Source organism: Aethalodelphis obliquidens, unplaced genomic scaffold (assembly GCF_003676395.1).
Source record: "Aethalodelphis obliquidens isolate GAN/ISIS:26980383/991018 unplaced genomic scaffold, ASM367639v1 scaffold3, whole genome shotgun sequence".
In the NCBI taxonomy this organism is placed as follows: domain Eukaryota; kingdom Metazoa; phylum Chordata; class Mammalia; order Artiodactyla; family Delphinidae; genus Aethalodelphis; species Aethalodelphis obliquidens.
The window spans coordinates 17698589-17722084 of NW_020837947.1; the positions used below are offsets into that span (position 1 = coordinate 17698589).

Below are 23496 nucleotides of genomic sequence, written 5' to 3' on the forward strand. Positions count from 1 at the left end.
AATGAACTTTGAAAGCTGTGATTTCAGATAACTTTGATCACTTTGCTGTGAAATGGTGATGTAACTGGAGAGGCGTGACTTGGGGGTCAAGGGAGTGTCTGCTTTAAATATGGGAGATACTGGAGTATGTTTATGTGCTGATGATCATGATTCAGAAGAGAGAGAGAAATTGATGCAGAAGAGAGGGGAAAATTGGAGGCAAATCCTTGAGCAGGTGGAAGAGATAGAATCCGGTGTACAAGTGGGGAGGGCGGTCCCATTAGAGCCTGAATGCTCCTATTGGGACAGAAGGGACTCGGTATGAGTGAGTTGCAAGAAGGCTGGTACATTTTGTGGTAGGACAAGGAGGGAGTTCTCGTCTAATTGTTTCTTATTTTCAAGGAAGTAAGGAGAGCAAGCCCGATCGCTGCCCCACTTCTAGGCCCTTAGGGACTTGGAATATGAGGGGGAAGTGTAGCTTCTACTTGGAGGGTGACAGTGAGAAGAGTCATGAGGGCACAGTGAGGGCAACAATGTGGAGGACATGTACCCTTTGGAGAGCAGGGACGTCTGCTAAGGATTGTGAGTTTTGGGGATACAGGGGAAGGGACTGCCAAGGTGGGCCGGGGCCGGGGGGAAGGGAATCCTGGTGATGATGGAGACTTGCTCTGTTGTCATGTGGCGACCTTGTGATTTAGGTCTCTGATGGGTTGAAGACAAGTTATGATTTTGGCCAGTAGCTTACCTGGCTTCTTCTAGTTGTTAGAGGGGGAGGCACTCTCTTTCTACTTTTCTACCCACTCAGTGAAAGCCACAGAGCATTTTTGTTCCTAAACAGGCTGAACTTTCATACTGAAGCCAGCATGGAGTTTACTTCCTCCCGTATTGAATCCAGTGAATGACTGTGTCCGTGCCTGGGGCTGTGGCCATCTTTCTAACCCACTTACCTACTCTCTTTACTTTCCAGCTTAAAACTCCCCAGTGTCTTCACATTCCTCTCAGGCTAAGTCCAAATTCACCATCTGTCCTCCACAGGCTCAACTTTTGGCATTTCCCTCCTTCCATATATCCTGGTCACTCAGAACTGCTTGCATTTCCCAAATTGACCCTAAATGTTTGGAATGACGTTATGACACTTCAGTTTTTGCTTAGCCCAGTTCTGTTCATCCTTTGGATTCTCTTCATTCCCCTCTCCCTTTGGGGAAGCACTACCTTCCCTTCTAAGACCAAGTCGGTACCTCTCCTCAGAGTTTGGCCTTACTGTTATCAAAGCACTGATTACGCTGACTGTGATCTCTGGTCACCAAGGCTCTGATCTTTCCTTTCAATCTCTTTTCTCTCTATTGTTCTCAGTGGATTATTTCTCTTGACCTATGTTCAACTTCCCTGATTTTTTCCTTTGTTATTACAATTCTTCAGTTCATTCCATTCAATGAGGTTTTTTTTGTATTATACTTTTTAGTCCTTTGTCAGTTTTGGTTCTTTATATCTCGTATTTTTTGTTGAATTTTTTCAAACTTTCTCCTCATTCAGAGAGTGTTCATGATATTTGCTGGAGCATTTTACCAGCTACTTCCAAGTCTTTGTCTTTGAGATCAGGAGCTCTGTCTAATTAACCATCTTCATACGTCGATGGTTGAATGTGTTGCTTGATATATATTATATGCTCAAGTATTTGTTGAACGAAAACGTGAGTAAATACATACTCACTTATTTTAATGAATGTAAGCTGCACAATATGTATGAAATATCCAGAATGAGGACTCAGTTTAAACTCAGCTCTTTTGGAAATGCACTGAGCGTTAGTATAGCACATGTTTTACAACAACGTAGACATTTTCTTTAATTTTTTCTTCAGATTTACGTAGCATCTTTCTTTTGGACACCTTCAGTTTCTCCCTCCAGAGCCCATGCTCATCTGTACACTATGTCTCTAAGGCTGCAGAGCAGAGGGTGCCCTAACAGCGAGGTCCCTCTGCTGTTACATTATATTATGACAATCTTATAAACTGGTACTGCTTTCATTCTTATTTAATATCTGAGGGAAGTAAGTGTTTAAAAGAGGTTAAGTAAGGTGTGGTCACATTGTTGGTAAACAGCAAACAAGGACTTGGACCTTGGCCTGATCCAGTCTCTCTCTTACCAGCTAAATGGAAACTAAGTCTTTGAAAGGTAATCTGCTCTGTAAAAGGACAGGAAAGCAACATCCTAATTTCAGACAATTTTTATTTTTATTTATAGAGGTATTTTATAAATGCTCTGTGAAAATATGTTAACTCTGCTATGACTAAACCCCCTCAATGTATTTATTCTCTACACCAGGGAGAAAAAAAATTACGTTTATAAATTTGAACATAATTATTACCAAAAAATTGCCAGGCACTGGGATTCTGGTTGTTCTATTATGAAAGGCAACTACATATTAATTTTAATCAGATCTTATATCTTGATGATAGTTGGTGATAAATGCATCCTGGATTGGCTCCCTGGGGTCCCACACCACAAAGATGAAATTCAGTTGAACTAAAGATGCTTATTAAATTCAAACATGTTTTAATTCATTGATTCTCCATTAATTACTTTATTAAAGACCATGTATCAATTTGTTTTTATCCTGATTATAGCAGTTTTAATATTACCTGATTTGCTGATCCTGGTACTAGATTTGCTACTTGTTCTTTCCTGTTCACATATATTTCTGATTCACAGAGCTTCTAAGGGACTACTATTTTTAAGGTCATAAAGCCTTGTGTTTGTGTAGTAATTTTGTTTTCTAACCATTTTCAGAGGTTTATTATATCCCAACAAGTACTCTGTGAGGTAGGTAAGGCCAATATTTAGAGCCTAGTTTTATACATGAGGAAACAGGCAAATAGAGGCTGAGTAACTTGGAAAGTTCACTGGCATAACTAGTACCAAACTTAGGGATGGAAAACTGGCCTTCATACGCAGGCCAACATGCTAGGCATTTGAAAGGAGCTACATATAATGCCCACTTTTGCTAAACTCGGAATGAAATGAGAGGCAAATCCACTTGCCTAACATTTAACCAATAATCACTCATTGAGTTTTGGTGATATCAGGAGGAGTAAATAAAGTTTCCAACAGACTAACCATTAGAAAAGTTATGTAATGAAATCTTATAAATGGATTCACTGCTCTGTCTTATCATGAGGAGTTTTGTTAGGATTAAGATTTGTGAGCTTCGGGCACAAATTTACAAAGGTAAGTCCAGGCTCACTCATCCACTCCAACTAGTTCAAAAGCATGGATTAAATGTAAAAGAGAAAGTGAACTTATAAGAGGAATTAGTGCAAATACACTAAAAATCCAAACTAGCATTTAGGTAGCCTAGACTTCTCTACTTTCTTATCTACACCATGGCAGAGCTTTTATGAACATATTTTTGACAGCCCCTCAGGAATTCTCTAGGCCAGTGGTTCCCATGGTAGAGGGTGGGAGTGAGTTCTAGAAGGGGAGGGAGGCCAGAAAAAGGGACCACCCTACTGAGGAGTGTTTTGGAAATTCGTGGGGCCTTTTTTTTTTTTGTAGTTCTTCTAGTGTATAACCTTAAGATTTACATACTAAAAAACAGTTTTAAAATTATAAATCACATTTCATATGTTTAGTGTATTAGGTTATTAGGTCAATTTTTAAAAATTACATATATAGGAAAATATATTGTCTATGAATTTCATTAAAGGATAGTAAAGGAAACATCCAAAATATCTGTGATATAAATGGGAAACTGGCTCTAGGGCACTGCTCTAGATCAGGGTTCTCCAAGTGTGGTCTGTAGATCAGTAGGATCAGCATCACCCGGGAACTTGTTGAAAATACGAATTCTTATTACTCCAGACTTACTGAATATGAAACTCTGGGGGTGTGGCCCAGCAATCTGCGTTTTACCAAGGTTTCCAGGAGATTCTGATTCTCAAGTTTGAGAACCACTGCTTAGACTAATGGTACCTGTAGTCACATTACTGTTAAAGGCACAGGGAGGTTACATTTTCTGAAATGTAGTTTTCTGGCTTTTACACCCATGTGATGCTAATGGTTTCTTGGAATCTTTGATCTCGAAAGCAAGTCATCATCTGGTTAACCACCCTAGGGAAGCGGGTGGGCCAGCACTGAGCGCTGCCTGCACGTTCTGTCACCTCACACCCCTCCAGCGTTTACGTTTTAAAAATCTCTGCCTCAGCACAGGTCTTCTGTGTGCTAAACTGTTTTTACTTTATCTGCTGAGATTTTGCAGGTCTGGAGGTCACAATGAGTTGGGATGACATTATTGCTTTTAAAAATTATTTACAAATTCACCCAATATTTAGGGGGAGACCCTGAGAAACATTAAGATATTATAGTATTTCTGCCCAAAATTGGCAAAGAACTGTGCTGGGTTAAAATAAACATTACTAAAGAGTAAAGAGATTTGGAGTGAGAGGCATTGGGGATAGGGAGAGGGAAGAAAGACAGAAAGAGAAACAGAGAGGGAGGGAGGGTGAGAGAAACATTCGGAGATAAAACTCAATTAGGGAGAGATGCACAAAGGGGTCTTCTGCTTGGGAGCAGACACACACATACACACACACACACACACACACACACACACACACTGTGAAATAGTAACACTGTCGGTTAACCTTGCGTCAGGGTACCTGTTGAGAGCTGTACCTTAGGTCTTCCATGGATGACAGAAATCTGCAACAGATAAGTAAATTAAGGACTTGAGTTTGATATTTAAATGAAGCTCTCAGACTTCTAGACTTTGCTAGTAACAACATATTCTGTATTACCTGAAACTGTTTTTATTAATTAAATGTGTAGCTTAATGTTATGTTGTTTCTAGAAGCAGTTATGAAAAACTATGGGGTTTTGTTTTTTAAAATAGTGTACAATTGGATAATGTGACCAAAACTAAAGGTCAGAATATTTCCATAAGTTTTGAGTGAATACATACTAGAGTATTGATGTAAATTAAAATTTGAAAAAGTAAAATGACTTTGAGAAATCTTTTCTTCGTTAAAAGATCACATTTGTACAAAAACTAAAAAAAGTTTTATGACAGAGCAATCACATTACCTTTTAAAGTAATGGAAGAAGATCAGAATCGTCTTATAAACACCTATGAAGAGTTACAATGACAAATATATTTCTGTCTAAAACAGTGGACAGCACTGTACCATTTAAACAGGACACACCCTAAATTAAGGTTCTTTAAAAAGCCATGAACAGAGATACATGAAGACAGTCTCTCTACTTTTTAAAACTTTATCACTTTATGCCTATATTTTCTGGAAAAATACTATTTTTGATAATATAGCAGATCACTACCAAAAGATCTACATCACTTTACAACAAATAACTTAGATATTTTGTCAGTTCCGTATCTAAGACTTTAATGATTTTCTGGATGAAAAGTATCAACATAAAAATTAACCTTTGCAAAGTCTGCAGTTTTCCCTTGTTACACCATACTGTAACCGCCTCTTGTTAAAGGCTGACAATAAGGTGACACATGACTGCCACCTTGTGGGCAGTTAAGATGATACAGATTTCAAAATCAAATAAAGCTTCAATTTAATGAGAATTACCATAGTCTTTATTCTGAAATGCAATGGAAACAATGATAAATCAGGACGTGTGGTCCCCTTTGAGCTACATTATTCTATATTCATTAATGTGTTCATTTTTGGCACAAGTAGTTGGACACCGATACTGATAATATCAACTAGCAAAAGGCCATTTATGGAAATTATCTACAACCTTGCTACTCCAAGTATGTTCCATAGGCTAGTGGCATCTGTAATTACTTGGGAGCCTATCGGAGACGCAAAATCAGGCCCCACCTGAGACACCTGGAATCCAAATCAGCATTTTAACAAGATGCTGTGGATTTCCGTACACACCCAAGGCCAAGATGTCTTCATCTACAGCTGGTGCCTACTGTCTGGACCCTCACCCTTTACTGTACTTCCCACTCAATGTAGGGGCAGGTAACTTTCACCAAAAAGTCCAGATCGTTAAGAAAAGTACAGTTTGTTTTACTTGAATTACCTGATTAGCTTGACTTTCCCTTTGCACATGTAGAAATCTATTTTATCTATTATTTGCTGAGGTTGAACTACTGGATTAATTCCACAATTCAGAGAAAAACATTAAAACAGATTTCCCAGAAAAAAGGGCTTATTTAGTTTCAGGAGAGATTAGAATATTTTATTTTGCCCAATCAGAGCCCTTCAGCATAAAGAGACATTCATATACATATATATGAACATTTTCCAGAAACATTAATTTATAATACATTATTTTAAAATACCAGCTTAACGGTATTTATTTACAAAAATATTTCATTACCTAATTTAAACCTTTTGCTGTGATGACAGTTGTAAAGTACAGGAATGCAAAATAACTACAAAGTTTAACACGTTTTTAGTGTTTGCAATAGTGCTTTTTTGTTTTAAATGAAACAGTACACAGAGATGGGTTTTTAAATCATATTTAAAATGTATATTCCAGCAATCACCTTTGAGATAGTTACTGGACTGAGCAAGATTAAAAAAAAAAAAAGTGCAGCAACTGAAAACTACCTGCATGTACAGTTTGAGGTGTACACAAGCTTGAGCTCTATACCAACCATGCTTTGCCCCTGAAGTGGACAATGTTAGAAAAACTTGATCTTGCTCTTTTTAATATTGGTTTTGGTGTTGCATTTACAATGAACCAATAGTATAACTCGAAAGCAAAATGTTTTTCTGGTTCTAACTACCACGTTAAGCAGAGGTCACACCTAAAGTATCACAGTACCATTTATTTACACAAAAATTTTTTTTTAATTTAAAACATGATTTACCCTCTTTGCGTTGCTCTCTATTGATATGTTAAATCTGTTTCCACCTCCTTACATTGTCCTCAGTTGAAGAAAATTTAAACAACACAAAACACATTGCAAAAGTATAAAAAAACCCCCAAACTCCCAAATAAATAGGATTCCATTGTCATTAGCCTATATCCATTTTAAATGCCTGAGCCAAACAACCTACAATAAATTAATACTGATTTATTTACAACTCATACAGTATAAAATTTTAAACTATAAGCCTCATTGCAAAATATTGGCAGAACACAGTCACGATTTTTCTGATGCAAAGAGTGCGATGAAAAGAGCAATTTAATTACACGTAGCCCTGGACTACTGTACTCAATTTGTAAAGGAATTGTGCCTAATAATTTAAGACTGTGTGAGCAACTGAAGAAAGCAATGTTATAACCCTGATAATTGGGAAGTTATTAAAACCATTTAATTCAGCTGAGAAAGGTAAGCGAAAGTTTCCCCTTTGATTTTTGTCGGGGTTGTTACAACTATTTTCTGTCCACAGAAGCTTTAAAACTTCTGTGGTAACAGTAAGATCATTAAGAGTCACAGGAAAAATCATCCCCATAGCACTTTACAAGAAATTGATCAGAGTGATGAAAAGTATAATTAACAAAAGCTGTAAACAGTATCTTCACATTCATTTTCAAATGAAAAAAAAATAATTTTGGGGCATAAATTTCAATTCAAGAGAACAAACACCCTAAAAGGGAAAAGAAAAAAAGGAGGACACTTAAGATAGAGAAGTGCTCTTTTTCAAAGTAAATACAGATTAAAAAGTCTAGGAATATTTGATCAAGTATCAAACTGATAAGGAACAAATTCTATAAACTACAAAATAAAAACCGTCATTGACAAAAATACATAAACTCTGTTTTCATTTTTGGAAATTTATTTTTAAAAAAGGTAGAAGAAAATATCTGGAAAACTATTTTAAATATATATATATTTTAAAACAATAATTAAGGTAGGCATCCAACAGCAAGCTGCAGCTACTGAGAAAGATCTTGTAATTATTGTTGTGGGCATTTTCCCCAAAATAAAATTAATATTTGAAAATGCTCAATAGAGGGTTTCTTTTAAACCATAGTAATGATATCTTTCCTGTCATGTGTGAAGACTTTTGAATGATGTATGATTCTTTAAAATTAATTGTATCTCGATATGAGATACCAATATTTCTTATTATAAGCGTAAAACATAACTTTTTGTATGGATAATATACATACTTTTTAAGTACTTTGACTTAAACTTAACAAGTTCACCATTTTTAAAATTAAAGAGTACATTTATAAAAATTCCATTTTAAAACTAAAAGTATATTCTCTAGCAGTATGTATAAATATAACACGTTACTGTATGATCTTAAAACAAATCTGAAAGTGTTGCAATAATTTAAGACCTAGAACGCTGAAACAAACAGCAAATGATTTTACTATTTTTTTTTCCTTCAAAACTATATAAAACCTTATTGAAGGTTTTAAAACTATGATCATTTAAGGTGCAGCTAGCAGCATATTCACAATTTTGGTATGTTTTATACATACATATCACTTGATTTGAACGGAGAAATGTGAATTAAATGATAATAAAAAGTTTTCATTACATAAAAAATTGCAGAAAAAATTCAAGTTTGAAGTTCAGTGCTCTTTATTTTGGAAAAACAAATAAACAAAATCCCAGAAGTTAAAATGTAAAATAAATCTTTGCCACAAAAAATTTACCTTTGGATATAGCTTTTCTAATGTCACATGAAAAAATGCCTTAAGCAAAACATATATGGAATACAGAACTCAGGGTAAAACTTTGAAGTCCATGGTATCTTTCACATGTTTTTTCTTTCCTCTGCTGTTTTCTCACCACCCCCTGTAACCTAAAAGTATGTAACACTTTCAGACTTGTTTAAAACACATATCTACATGAAATAACTTCAGAGAAACCTACAATTAAAAAGTTCTAAGCAAAAGAAAATGTTTCTTTCTTTAAAGTACTGTACTTAAATTGTAATACAGTACACATAATAACATAGACAATTAGCAGCACTTTTTCCCATCCATAAAAAAATCAAATTAAGAAGTTAGTAATAGCTCAGTTATATCCATAACCATTTTTGGAAACACCTTGTACAATTGAAATGCAAACCAAGGGAATTAAGATAATTGAAAACTTCAAATGTTGTAATATACAGAAATGGTCAGAATATAAGGTTTCAAATAACGTTCTAAGCAAATACATATGGATTTTAGTTTGAAGAGTAAAATGAACCAGATATGTGGTACATATAGGGAAACCACTTCCTACTGACAAACTGCTAATCAGTGAATACTTCAATGATTTGAGAGTCAAGGACACAGGCAACAAAGAATAATGTTTGAAGATATGGAGGAAGCACACAAAAATCTTTCACTTTTCTAATATTTTCTATTTTGACTATTTTTTTTTAATTTTTGGTTTGTTTTCCTGAAATCTTGGCTTGCTGGTGACTGCAACTTTTTGCGTTAGAAAAAAAATAAGAGATGTTACCTCTCAAATTACAATAAATTCCCTGGGTTAGTTTATCACTGCAGACTGTCTCTTATCTACAGACTGAATCAAGTATAACTCTGAGAAGCTTATTTCCTATTTTCAAAAATACTTCAAGCTTTCTAATCCTAAGTGAGTTTCTAGTTTGCTGTGCATAATTTGTAGATTAATTTAAAAATGAAATAAAATAACTTGAAATATTGATTTAAGATTTTCTTATAAAACCCATCTCAGGTAAATGTATCTAACTTCTCTATTTGAAAATAATTACAAGATTGGTTCATTTTATATACAACAGGAAAAATGACAGTTGATATAAAAATTAAGTTGATATACAATTAACACGAAATAACATAGCAAATTAAATAATTGGAGCTAATATGCCCTTACACATGAATGGGGAATCAACCAGTATATTACTTTACTTAGTGCTTCTCAACTTCAAATCCGTTAACTACTGATTTTATTGGTGACATTCACAAAACTGTACCTTTAAAAAACGGCTTAATACTTCCTGTGACATATCATGGAACAATGGGTTTATTAGATAATATATGATACAAATTAAACAACTTGTAAACTGCTACATGTTCATCATATAGCTGACATTAACTAACAGAAATGTTACTCATAGGTACTTTCTACAAAGTCAAAAACTTTTGAGAATGACTATTTTTAAAATATTTCTTTTGGCTTGATCAGTTATCTCCATCACATATATTTAATCCCTCCCTAATGATATTTAAAGTAAATTTTAATGTAAACTTTCATATCCCATAGTGCACGTTATAAAATGTAAACATAAGAGCTTTATTAATGAAAAGAGGAAAGAGGAAAAATGCATAACAGACTGTGAAATTAAGGTGTTCTACAATATATCTTTAATGATCATATGGAATAGAAAAACAACCATCATGTTTGCTATCAATTTGTGCTCTGATTATCTCTTAATGACAAAAGAAAACTGTTTTAAACTATTTTTTATAGAAGAAAATATTTAAATTTCATTAATACTACGTATAATCTTCTATATTATTCGTCCTTTGTTGCTTTAAGAACAATCAGTAATAATCTCAGATGAGCCTGCAGAATGAGCTTACCTACTTCAGATCTACCCCGTCATCTCTTTTCTGTCTGTGTGCTATTCTAGGGACCAATCATTTATTGTCCACTGATGGTCTCATCTGCTTTATACTCCAATACAGGAATAATTTAGTTACCAAAATGCACATATTTTCCTTTCCTTTTGGCTTTTTAAAACCTTGAAAGGACATGAACAGTTTTATAGTATATTTCTACAGAAAATACTTTGTACGTCATCAGACTAGACTCTTACATAGATAATTATTGACAAAGGATGCTTGTGATTTTTTCCATGCGACAGCATGTGCACTAAGATTTAATTGGCTCATCACCTGAGTGTACTGGAACTGTTAGCAAGTAAAGGGCATATTAAAAAGGGAGCTGAACATTTTACTGAAATAATGAAACATTTTTTTAAGCAATTTTAATTAAGTAATGCAAAGGTACATTAGGTTAAACATTTTATAAAAATTCAAGCAAAATTAAAAACTTAGCCAATTTCAACATTTCTACAAATTTAACCAGTAACTATTTTGGTCAAATCCACGTTTAGCTGAATTAATGAGAACAAGGACAAGGGACATTGAAGTATTCTCCTCACCACAATGGAGGTTTTTCTCACTTTCCACACTGCATAGCCATTACATGGAAACTCCCAGAATGATGAGCAGTTCAGTCATGCTCTACACTTTTCTTTTCAATGAAAAGTGATGTATCGCCTTGTTTTGCTTTTGACAAAATATGGACTAAACACAAGTATACAATAACAAGAATCCAAGAGTAGCCCATACACAAGTCAACTATGTGTATGTTTTTATTATTTAAAGCCCACCATTCAGCTTATCTGTCTAAAGATATGGTAATAAACAGTTTGTTTCTTTTTCACTAATGATACTGATGACCAGTCAGTTGAAGGGAGGGAAAGTCCAAGACAGCCATTTATAAGTCAGTCAGTGACACAAATATAACTGTTTCAGCTTCAGGACTTCTGACTTATTGCCTCTCCCTCAAAGAGGTCAAACAACGATGGCAGATAATGACAGCACAGAATCTTTCGGCATGTGAAAGTTTTATACAGGACTGACCCAGGAAAAGTCCCTGCTATGTCCCCTCAACATCCCTGTTTCTTCATTTGTAACATGTGACCATCCTAGTTCCCAAACTGTCAACTCGTAGCTGGTCCACAGCATATACTCCACGTTGAGTGTGTGTGAACACTCCTCAGTTAAAGCTGCATGACTGAGGTCAAACAGTGCATGACTGTGCTAGGAAAGAGCAGTATCCAGTGATGAACATCTCTTTAATGTTAACTTTCCTAAAGTGAAATCAATAAAATAAAATAGGAAAATTCTTTTTCCTTCTGGCTAAAGTTGGACTTAGTTGGATTTCTGGTTGTCAGAACTGGTACCACTTCTTATCTTTGTATTTCAACATCATCTAAAGTGGAGAAAACACAAAAAAACACATTTTAAAAATGCCAGAATAACAACACTTACAACTGGTTGCTATACTTTTCTAAAACATGATATCATTCTGAAACATCCTCTCATTTTTATATTTAGTATTTATATGGAAAGCAGGAAGCAGGAACTGTTCCGTTTCAAGGAAAAAGGAATGTAACTATGAAGAACAAGCCTGGAAGGTCCTCACATTTCCTAAAGACAAGACATAAGTAAATTTTGGCTCAGTGCATTCTTCGGTGACCTAAGCTAATAACTTAAAAAATAAGGTAACTTTCAGTTCTCTAAAGTGAATTAAAAATAATACTTAAAGAACCTGGAGAATGAAAGGCTGAAATTACTACTGCTGCCATCTACAGTTTACTGAGCACTTAACTCTGGGCCAGGCACTGTATAACATACTTTCTCTACATGATTTCACTTGGTCCTCACAACAACTCTATCTGTTAGGCATTATTAAAGTCTCCCTATTTTACCAATGAAGAAACTGAGGCTTATAGGGGTTAACTGCAGTAACACAATGGTGAAACTGGGATTTGAACCCATGGAGTCTAATTCAAGAACCCATGATCTTAACCACCTCAACGTACTGTCTTCCTTAGACTCTCACATATGGCTCAGGAACGTCTGGTAGAAGGGAAGAGCGAACAGCTAGGGATTGAGCTCTTTGCTAAATATTTTGACTGTAGATATATCTGAGGTTAACTGAACTGTTATATGCCTTAGAGATCACAGTCAGGGGCACGGTTATGCCAACAAAAGGCCTGACCTAGATTTAAGGCACTAGCCTGTATCTGAGGTGTGTTGGCCTAGTACATGGACTCACGAAAGATCTCTGAATCTCTCTGAAAGCCTGGACAATTCTCTCCCAAGTCAAGTTACCTCTCATACATTCTAGTTGTCAACATTATTGAGCAAGGAGGAGATGACTTTTGACTGAAAAGTTTAAAGAAGAGCTATTACTGACAGAGTGGGTACTCAAATATAAAAATAACCTTAATATGGCTTCTTCAGATAATACACTCAAAATGCCTTTGAGGGCTAGGCTAGGAACTAAATGTGTGAAGTAGCCCAGTATAAAGCATCAAGGAGTGGCAGAACTCTGTGTCGAAATGAAGAACGTGTATTCCACCTGACGGCTTTTAAATTCAGTTTTCCAAGGGTACTATTCTGGCTAACAAAGTGTATTTGTAAGAAGGCCAGTTAGGGATCCGCTACTTTAGAGCATCTGTTTTTAAGCTCCACCACAACTTCCTAGTTCATCAAGATGAATTCGTTGCAAAAATGCACATTACTCCTCTGTGTGAGCTGGTCTACAGACAGATTCAGTATTGTTTCATTGAATAAAAACATTGGCCAATTTCAGTTACTTAACTCTACCTAAAGATCAAGAGGCAAATTATTTCCTTCTCTAGGAGAAGTTTGTAGTAGAATCTGGGCATTTAGGAAAATTAGCTTTGTTGTTGTTACTGTAACCCCTAAGAAACTGTTTGCAAAGCCACTGGCTTTGTTTACAAAAAGGCTGAAGGTGAGCAGGTACCTTCAAAATTTATAAACTACAGTAAGAGACCAAAGGCTACTGAGACATATTCTTGTAATGGTTCCCGCTGGCGGCAAAAATTAGGAATTTGCAACCATACTGAGGATACATGAAAATTCATGTGAAGAAATACAACAGCTATAAAAATACAGTAGTTTTCATACTTGCTTTACCTAGGCTTTTTGGCTTAAATATTTGACAGACATACCTCGTGAGCATGTTTAGAAAATGAATCTGCACTGGATAACATAGCTGCAGTTCTTTCTTCCAGGTCACTAAGTTTCTGCCCTCTTTCATCTAGTGCCAACCTGGCTCGTGCTAATTCACCAACAACTCCAGATGCTGCTCCTTTCACGCCTTCGATGCCACCAGGGCCAGGGATATGCTGAGCAAGACTTCTTGAAGCCTTTCCCGAGGATGATTCTCCAACTGAACGATTTGATAAATGAAAGAGTAACCCAGAAAATGAAAATTTTTTACTAATAAAATCCTACTACCTGATAGCATTAAAACAAACTTGATTGACAATATAATTGAAGTATTTATTTTACTATATAATTATTACTTTTTAGTTATGATTGTTTTAATAATTTGTAGATACTTTTCAAACATACAAAAACACAACGTACATTAATAAATATTCTATTCTATACTAGTTCATATAATAGAACTTGAGCAAAAAAGTGACTGGTAATTATTTGTTGAAATGAATAATGGGTATACAGATACCACTTTAATAACAGTAAAAAAATCACTCTTAAGTGTCCAAAAAATTAAAGATAAATTAACTTAAAAATATTTAAATTCAAAGACATAGATTTAAATATACATATTTATTTTAGTTTATTTATACCACACTTTCTCTTACTTGAAATACTATGCTTAGGCTTAGAAGGAAAATGTAGAATTTATTCAGTATTTCTTTTCAGTCTCCAAAAGTTGTAGATAACCACATCCCTTTCTTTCTATCCATTTATCTTGTCACTTACCAAATAGATCAACTTCTTCTTTCAAAAGATCTCAGGAATTCATTGCTTCCTTTCCCTTTATAACCTAGACCCTCATCACCTAACACCTAGATAACTGCAAAAGTCTTAAAATACGTTAAAGACTGATGTCAGATTCCCTCTTTCTTCAGCATACATTTCTTTTAGAAATGTAACTCATATCATAAAATTTGGCCTTGAACCATTCAGTAAATTTTAGTTTATTCAGAAGGTTGTACAACTACCATCACTAATTCTCGAGCATTTTACTCAAGCACAAAACAAAACACCCAAACAAACCCATGATTATTAGCTGTCACTTTCCATTTCCTCCACTTCTCAGTCCTTGGCAATCAATAATCCACTCTCTGTCTCCATAAATTTTCCTGTTCTGAACATTTCATACAAATGATTCACACACTGCGTGGGCTTGTGTCTGGCTTCTTTCACTTACTGTCAAGATTCAACCATATTGTAGCATGTATCAGTACTTCATCCTTTTTAATAACTGAATAATATTCCATTGTATGGATATGGATATATGACATTTTGTTTATCTGTTCATCAGTTGATGGACATTTGAGTTGTTTTCACTTTTTGGCTACTATGAATAATGCTGCTATGAACACTTGTACAAGTTTTTGTGTGAACATGTGTTTTCAATTCTCTTGGGTATATACTTAGTAGTGGAACTGCTGGGTCATATAATTTTATGTTTAACTTCTTGAGGAACTGCCAGAGTCTTCCAAAGAGGTTACATTATTTTACATTTCCACCAGCAACTTGTGAGGGTTTTGATTTCTCCATATCCTTGAGAAGATTTGTTACTGTACATCTTTTTGATTACAACCGTCCTAGTCAATGTGAAGTGGTATTTCATTGTGGTTTTGATTTGCATTTCTCTAATGACAAATTATATTGAGCATCTTTTTGTGTGTTTATTGGCCATTTGTATCTTTTCTTTGGAGAAGAGTCTATTCAAACCTTTTGCCCATTTAAAAATTGGGCTATTTGTTTTTTTATTGTTGAGTTGTAAGAATTTTTTAATACTCGATATTAGACTCTTATGAGATATCAGACTATCTTTTTTGACTTTTAATTCTGATGAAATCCAATTTACCTATTTTTTTCTTTGGTTGCTTATGATTTAGGTGTCATATCTGAGAAACCATTGCCTAATCTAAGGTCACAAAGATTTATACTTAGGTTTTCTTCTAAGAGTTTTATAGTTTTAGCTCTTACACAGGTCTTTGATCCACTCTGAGTTAATTTTTGTGTATGGTGTGAGGTCGGGGTCCAATCCATTCTTTTGCATGTGGATATCCATTGTCCCAACACCATCTGTCAAAAAGACCACTCTTTCACCATTGAAGTTTCTTGGTATCCTTGTAGAAAATCAATTGACCATACATGTATGGGCTTACTTCTGGACTCTCAATTCTATTCCATGTCTATGTATCTACCCTAATGCCAGTACCACACCCTCTTGATGATTACAGCTTTGTAGCAGCTTTGGAAATCAAAATGTGTGAGTTCTGTATCTTCTTTCTTCTTTTCAGAAAAAATTGTGTGTGTGTGGCTATTTTGGATCCTTTCCATTTCCATATGAATCTTAGGAACAGCTTGTTTCTTTCTTCAAAAAACCAGCTTGGACTTTGACAAGGACAGCATTGAATGTATAGATCAACCTGAGGAGTACTGCCATCTTAGCAATATTAAATATTCCAATCCATGAATGTAAGATATTAATCCATTTATTTATGTCTTAATTTCTTTAAATGATGTTCGAAGTTTTTAGTATATGTTTTAGTATATGTTTTCCATATGTTTAGTATATGTTTTAGTATTTTTTCTTTTTGATGCTATTATAAATGAAATTGTTTGCTTAATTTAATTTTTGGTTTGTTCATTGCTAGTGTACAGAAATGCAATCGATTCTTTATATGGATCTTGTATAAAATCTTGCTGAACTTGTTTATTGGCTAGAATGTGTTTTAAAAAATTTTTTAATTTAAAAAATTTTTTGGCCACGCAGTGCAGTTTGTGGGATCTTAGTTTCCTGACCAGGTATTGAATTTGGGGCTACAGGAGTGAAAGTGCCAAGCCCTAACCACTGGACCACCAGGGAACTCCCTAGAATGTTTTTTTGTGTGTGTGTGTGGTTTCCTTAAGATCTGCTATATGCAGGGTTATGTCATCTGTGAAGAGAGGTAATTTTACTTCTTCCATTCCAGACCTGCATGCCTGTATTTACTTTTCTTGCCTAATTGTCCTGGTTAAAGCCTCTAGTATAATGTTAATAGAAGTAGTGAGACCCTTTGAATTCCTATATAAAATTTAGAATCAGTTACAAAATTTGGGGGGGTGTTGATAAGGACTTCATTAAATGTTTATTTGTGTACATGCATATATCAGTTTTGAGAGAAGGGATGTTCTTATTGCATCTTCTACCACACGAACATGGTATACCTCTTCATTTATTTGGGTCATTAACTTCTCTCAACGAAGTTCGATAATTTTCTACCTTCCCCATGGAGGTCCCTGAACATCTTCTGTTAAGACTTATTTCTAGGTATTTGATTTTTTTTGATACTCTTGTGGTAGGTAGAATAATGCCCCCCCAAACCCCCAAAGATGACGACACTCTAATTCCTGGAACCTGTGAATATGTTACCTTCGTAGGAAAAGGGACTCTGCAGATGTGATTAAGTTAAAGACCTAAAGGTAGACTAATTATACAGGTAAACCCAATGTATAATCACATGTGTTCTTAAAAGCAAAGAGCTTTCCCCAGCTGTGGGCAGAGAAATGTGGCTTCAGAAAAACAGAGAGATGCAAAAAAGTTGCTAGCTTTGAAGATTAAGGAAGGCATCACCAGGTATGGAATGTGGATGGCCTCTAGAAGCTGAAAAAGGCAAGGAAACCATTCTCTCCTAAAGCCTCCAACAAGGAACACAGTCCTGGTAACACACTAGTGAGACCCATGTTGATTTCTAACTTATAAAACTGTAAGATAATAGAATTTCTGTTGTTTCAAGTCACTAAGTTTGTGGTAATTTGTTATAGCAGCAATGGAAAACTAATACAAAGAGCAATTTTTAAAATTTCATTTTTTACCGTTAATATGATATGAATGAATTTTATTTTTATATGCTGATTATATCTAGTCAGTTTACTAAACTATTATTTCTAATGATTTAGCTACAGATATTTTAGGCTTTCTAAATATGTCATCATATCAAACATTCACAAGTGATTATTTTGTTCTCCCTATCCTATTATTGTACCTTTTATTTCTTTTTAGTTCCCTTTTAAAGTCTCTAGGGACTTTAATACATTGTTGAATATATGTGGTAACAGAATTATATCTCATACCTTATGTCAAAGGAAAAATTTAAAATATTTTTTAATGTTCCTGTACTAAGTGTGATATTTGCTATAGAGTTTTGATAGTTAAATGTTGTAGCATTTGTAGCTATAATTTATCAAATTACTTTCTAGGAATTTTTATCATGAATGGATACTGAATTTTAACACATCTCTTTTGCATTTATTGTGGTGGTGGTATGATTTTTCTCTTTAATCTGTTAATGTGGTGAACTACCAATTAACTTTTTAAAAAATAATAAATCAGCTTTGAATTCCTGGAACAATGCAAACTTGGTCTTGACATATCATCTGCATTGTGATTAGATCACACATTCTTAATTCTAATCCATTGGAATCTGTTGATTTTTTAAAAAAATCATCTAACATAATGTAAACTTAAAAAAAAACCCTAACTTTTTATAATGTAAGTTTCAAACATACAGGAAAGTAAAAAGAATTGTATAATAAACATCCATATATCCATGACCTAATTTTGGTAATAGATAACATTTTATTTTTTTTGCCATTTGACTATGTCTGTATATATATAATTTTTGAATGGAATACTTAAAAATTTATTATAGAAATTGATATTTTACTCCAAAATACTTCAGTATTCATCTATAATTTCCCTACAAATATCAATAGAATACATTTTATGAACATTCTGTATGTGTTTGAAAATGTATATTCTGCAATGTTCTTTAGGTTTAAGTTCCTTCATTGTGTTGTTAATATCTTCTGTACCCTTGCAACCTATTTTTTATCTGCTGTTATATCTCAATCAATGGATATATTTTAGAAGTCCCCACTATGATTGAGAAATTGTCTCTTCTAGCAGTTATGTCCATATTTGTTTTTTATATATACTGAAGTCAAAATATTAGGTATACTTAATAATGCCTTAATGTTTACTCTTTCTGATATTAACATAGTTGTACCAGGCAGATGATTCATTTGCGTTTGTGCTTTTCTACCTTTTAAAATTTCAATCTTTCTGTGCTCTTATATTTTATTTTTTATTAAAAAAATTTTTTTAACATCTTTATTGGAGTATAATTGCTTTACAACGGTGTGTTAGTTTCTGCTTTATAACAAAGTGTATCAGCTATACATATACATATATCCTCATATCTCCTCCCTCTTGCGTCTCCGTCCCACCCTCCCTATCCCACCCCTCTAGGTGGTCACAAAGCAAGGAGTTGATCTCCCTGTGCTATGCAGCTGCTTCCCACTAGCTATCTATTTTACATTTGGTAGTATTTATCTCTTATATTTTAAATGTGTCTTCTGTGAGCAATATACTTATCCTTCTTTTAAAATTTAGTCTGATAGTCTCTATCTTTTAACTAGAATATTTATTCTACCTACATTTACTACAGTTATTTATATTTAAGTAAATCTACCATCCTTCATGTGTTTTCTAGTTATCTCACCTGTTTTGTGTTCTTTCTTCCCTCCTTTTGGAAGGACTGTGATCTTCCTGCTATTCATCAAGTTATGTACTACTTTTCTAGGTTACAGAGGTCACCCTAGAAATGACAACAAGAATCCTTAACTTATTAATGCTAATAGATCTTTTTACAAGTCTCTCAAAAAATGCAGGGATCTCAGATCACCTCAAATCCATTTATCCTTTCTAATTTCCTTGATTTTATGCAATATTTTGGATCACATTGTTTATTTATATGTGTATACACATACCACAAGACTTTGCTTTACAGTTTATAAAGATTTCAGTAATTATAATTATGCATGTATTTATTACTTTCTTTCCAAAGCATTGTCTCCTATATTTCTGACATTCCATCAGGATTATTTTCCCTCTATTTGAAGTACATCCTTTAGCATTCCCTTTAGTGTGATAGTGAGGCTTATTTGTTCACTTGTCTAAAACTCTCTCGTTCTTGAAGAATATTTTCTTTTCAGTATATAGTTCTAGATTAAGTACTATCTTCTGATAATAGGATGATAGAAGATCATCCTATTACCTTGGCTGTTGAGAACTCAGTCCATAACTTGCTAAAAGGTACCTATCATTTTTCTCTAGCCACTTGAAAGTTTTTCTTTGTTTTTGATGCACATTATTTTCATGTGACCTATCTAGTTGTGGATTTTTAAAAAATATCCCTCTTGGAATTAATTGGCTTCTTATGTGTGAAGTGCTGTATTCTATCAATTCTGAAAAATTCCCAGCTGTATCTCTTTACATATTGATTCTTCTTCACATTCTTTCCTATCTGCTTCTTGAGAAGGTCTAACATATGTTAGCCCCTCTCACTGCAACTTCTATTTCCTTTATCTTCTCCTATGTATCTTACATCTTTTTGTTTCTCTGTGCTACATTCTGGATGTTTTATTTTGACGTACGTTTAAGTTATGTAATTCTTTCTTCAGTTGTGTCTAATTTGTGGTTAAATTCATCCACTAAGCTTTTAATCTTGGTTTCTGAATCTTTCATTTCTAGAATTTCATTTTAGTCTTTTACACATTTGTTGTATTGATTGTATAGCTTTCAGTTACCTGATAAAATGTTCAGGCACGGTATTGATACTTATCCTCTTGAACATAATATGAATAATTATTTTATAGTCTGTGTCTGATGACTCCAATATTTGAAGTACCTGTGATTCTGCTTTGGCTTTTTCTGTTTTATTGATCATGGTGTTGATTCCTAGTATTCCAGATTACCTGACTACATATTTGAAAAACTATTTCTAAAAATGATATGAGGACTCTGAATATGTTATCTTTCTTTAGAGAACATTTTCATTGGAATCTGCCAGTTGCTGGGGACTTTAGCAGTTTGAAAAAATCTTAATTGAAGTTGAAAGTTTTCCGGGCCACTCAGATCATCTCAGGCTGAGCTGAAAGTCTGTGTGTCTGTATGTGCTGATTTACTTCCAGTTCACCTTTACTCTTAAGCTGTGGCCCTTTGGGGTCTTTGCAAAGAGAAAGAGTTATTTATCAGGGTTCCCATCTTAGCCAATTCTGGGAGCCTACCTTGCTAGTCCTAACACAGTTTAGAATCTCAGCTTGCTGCTTTAGATTAGCAAAGTACTCCAGGGTAAAAGTGGCCTCAGGTTGCCACGCTCACCACCTTTCCCCACGGATACCGTCTCCACTATACTGTTAGCTCTTCGATGTTTTCGAGAAATAAAAAATGTATATATGTTTGAATTTTGTATAACTTTGTCTATTAACCTCAGTAAGAATGTTATTCTAAAATATCCGTCCCCCCGTGACTTGAAGAACAGTCTTCATTTTTTAAATGAATTAAAACTGACCAATCCTCATTACCCAGATGACTGAACAATCATTTGGGTAAGTTTTTAAAATGAACTTGCACTACACACTTACTTGCTGGTATTTAATCTTACAGTCTTTCTAGTCAACCAAACAGAAAAGGGAAATTCTAAAATATTCTAGCAAAAAATAAAGAATAAAAGAAAATAAAAATTCAAGGATAGCTAAGAGCTCCTATTTGAAAGAAAGGTCAGACATTCATTGATTCATTAGTTCATTCAAGGACCAATTTCTGATTTGTGCCAATTCTATGGAAGGTAGTAGATGAACCAGATTTTATATTTTAAATAACCTTCTAAGTGCAATGAGACTAATTCTGGAAGTTTTGTAAGATAAAATAAATGTTTAAGTAAAAACGTTTTCAAAGTTAAGGTCATCAACTAAAGTCAATTACAGAATTAAAATAATGTAGATCATATTTAATGAAAGTCAAAAGTATTTTAAAAATTATTCATTTAAAGCTGTGAATATTCCTTTTTAGTCACCTGAAGCCATTCCGATTTTGGTTTCCAGAGTAAACTATTCCCCTGACTTGAGTTAGAATATGGCAGAATATAATTTTATGTATTTTGCAAAAACTTGGGTCTATCAATTGTTGTGACAGAGAGGAAAAAGGTGAACATAATTTATACATGTAAGAAAAATTTATATGGCTTGGATGTTTCTGTTTTATAGACATATTATCCAAATTAAATAAATCAACTTACATAGTTCTTCTCTATCAAGAGATTGTGCACCACCTCCAAACAAGCCTTTAAAGAATCCCCTGTTTGGTGCTTCAGGTGTTTCTACAGGAGTGAAGAGTTCACCCAACATTTCCTTTAAAATCAAAACAAATTGTAATTGTTAAAGCTTCAGGGACACTAAACTATAATTCACAAAACCATCACTGTAAACTCTTTAACTCAAACTTACATTACCTGTTGAGGTTCACAAACAATGAGTACACTTCAAATGATCAGATCTAGAACATTCTGACTTGGTCAAACAGTAAGTTATTAAGACTAACTTGACTAAGAATAACTTGCTGCTTGCTACTTTGGCTAGATTACTTTTTTCACATTTTAAGCAAAGATGATATTCCTGCTTAAATTGTAAGGAGATTCCAATCTTAATGACAAAGTGTTCATATAACTCTTATCAGGAATTGGTAACTGGATTAATAACTAGGTCTTCTTAAATTAGAAAGAAGAAAATCTATTAGCAAGTTGAAAAGTCCAGTGTAATGATGATACACAGTCTTGGAATTATCCAAAATAGCTGAGTCAGAAAATTAGTAGTTTAGAAAGACATACATACTTCTTTTTTCATAAACAAATGCTGGGAAGAGAATTATGCCAACATAAACCTGGAATTTTGGAAATCTGGCAGGGAGATGGAAAGGTTTCTTTTTATATTGTCAGAGTTTTCTGAAATTTTTGTCAATATTTTTCAGAGCACAGAAATGGTAAAAGTAAGTCAGGAGACAAGAAAAATTGCTGACATCTTACTGACTTTGTAGATGAGACATAAAGAGGGAAGAGGAGTTTCTATAAAAAAAAAAAAAAAAAAGGATGGTAGCAATATTATTTGCAAGGCAGTTTTGGGAAGCTTTAGAAGCAAAATAAAAGTATAGTGAGGCTTTGGGATTGCATTTCTGCCCATTAAAGAGAAGTAGCTATGATACAAAGGACAAGTACACCACTGGTTCCAGATAGTTCTGTTGTATTCTGATATTACATTATTACAGTTGGAGCTAAAGTATGTATTTTTTAGAGTTTCTTCCTTAGGGCTGGGCTAAGAAAGTTAATAAAGGATGTCCAAAGATTTTACATTTAGGTATATCTGTACACATATATATATTTTTGGCCGCACCGCGCAGCTTGTGGGATCTTAGTTCCCCAACCAGGGATTGAACCCGGGCCCACGGCAGTGAGAGAACGGAGTCTTAACCGTTGAACCATGAGGGAATTCTCAGTATTATCCATATTAATGCTGTCTCTCCAACCAGATTATAAATGAAAGGAAATATATATTAACACTATACAACACAGAGTTTCATTTATAATGTTGAAGTGGATTAAAGGCTTTACATTTTCATTCTCTTCCTCTGGATTTCTATAAAGTGGAGTAAAAGTAGAACGAAAAACCTCCTGAAGTCAATAAATCAAACTTGCTAAAACCCACCATAGAATATACTAATACCTATTATTTAATTCAAATTTATATTAGCCTATATAAAGAAGATGATTTTAGGCATATTTCCAATCTTTTTTATACTGTACTTCACAGATTCTAATTTAAACTGTATCTATTAAATTGATAAAACAAATGGCAAATAGCTACCATTTGAGTGTCTTTTATGCTAAATCAAGAGTAATATGACATATATATATAGAG

The 23496-nt window shown here is 34.1% G+C and overlaps 1 protein-coding gene across 11 annotated transcripts in view; it reads right to left on the reverse strand.

Moving 5' to 3' along the window:
• Positions 1-7720: 7720 nt before the first annotated feature.
• STXBP5 (syntaxin binding protein 5) overlaps positions 7721-23496 on the reverse strand; it is a 166625-nt gene continuing 150849 nt past the window's right edge. For 9 of the 11 annotated variants that reach the window (XM_027083981.1, XM_027083954.1, XM_027083972.1 and 6 more), the window contains 3 exons: positions 21825-21936; positions 13665-13885; positions 7721-11893 (listed from right to left, as the gene is read on the reverse strand). In XM_027083981.1, the coding sequence (XP_026939782.1) occupies positions 11852-11893; positions 13665-13885; positions 21825-21936 (375 nt within the window). In that variant the 3' untranslated portion in view covers positions 7721-11851. Of the gene's footprint in view, positions 11894-13664; positions 13886-19247; positions 19344-21824; positions 21937-23496 lie in introns of those variants that run through there. The other 2 variants (XR_003428195.1, XM_027083995.1) reach the window with 2 other exon arrangements.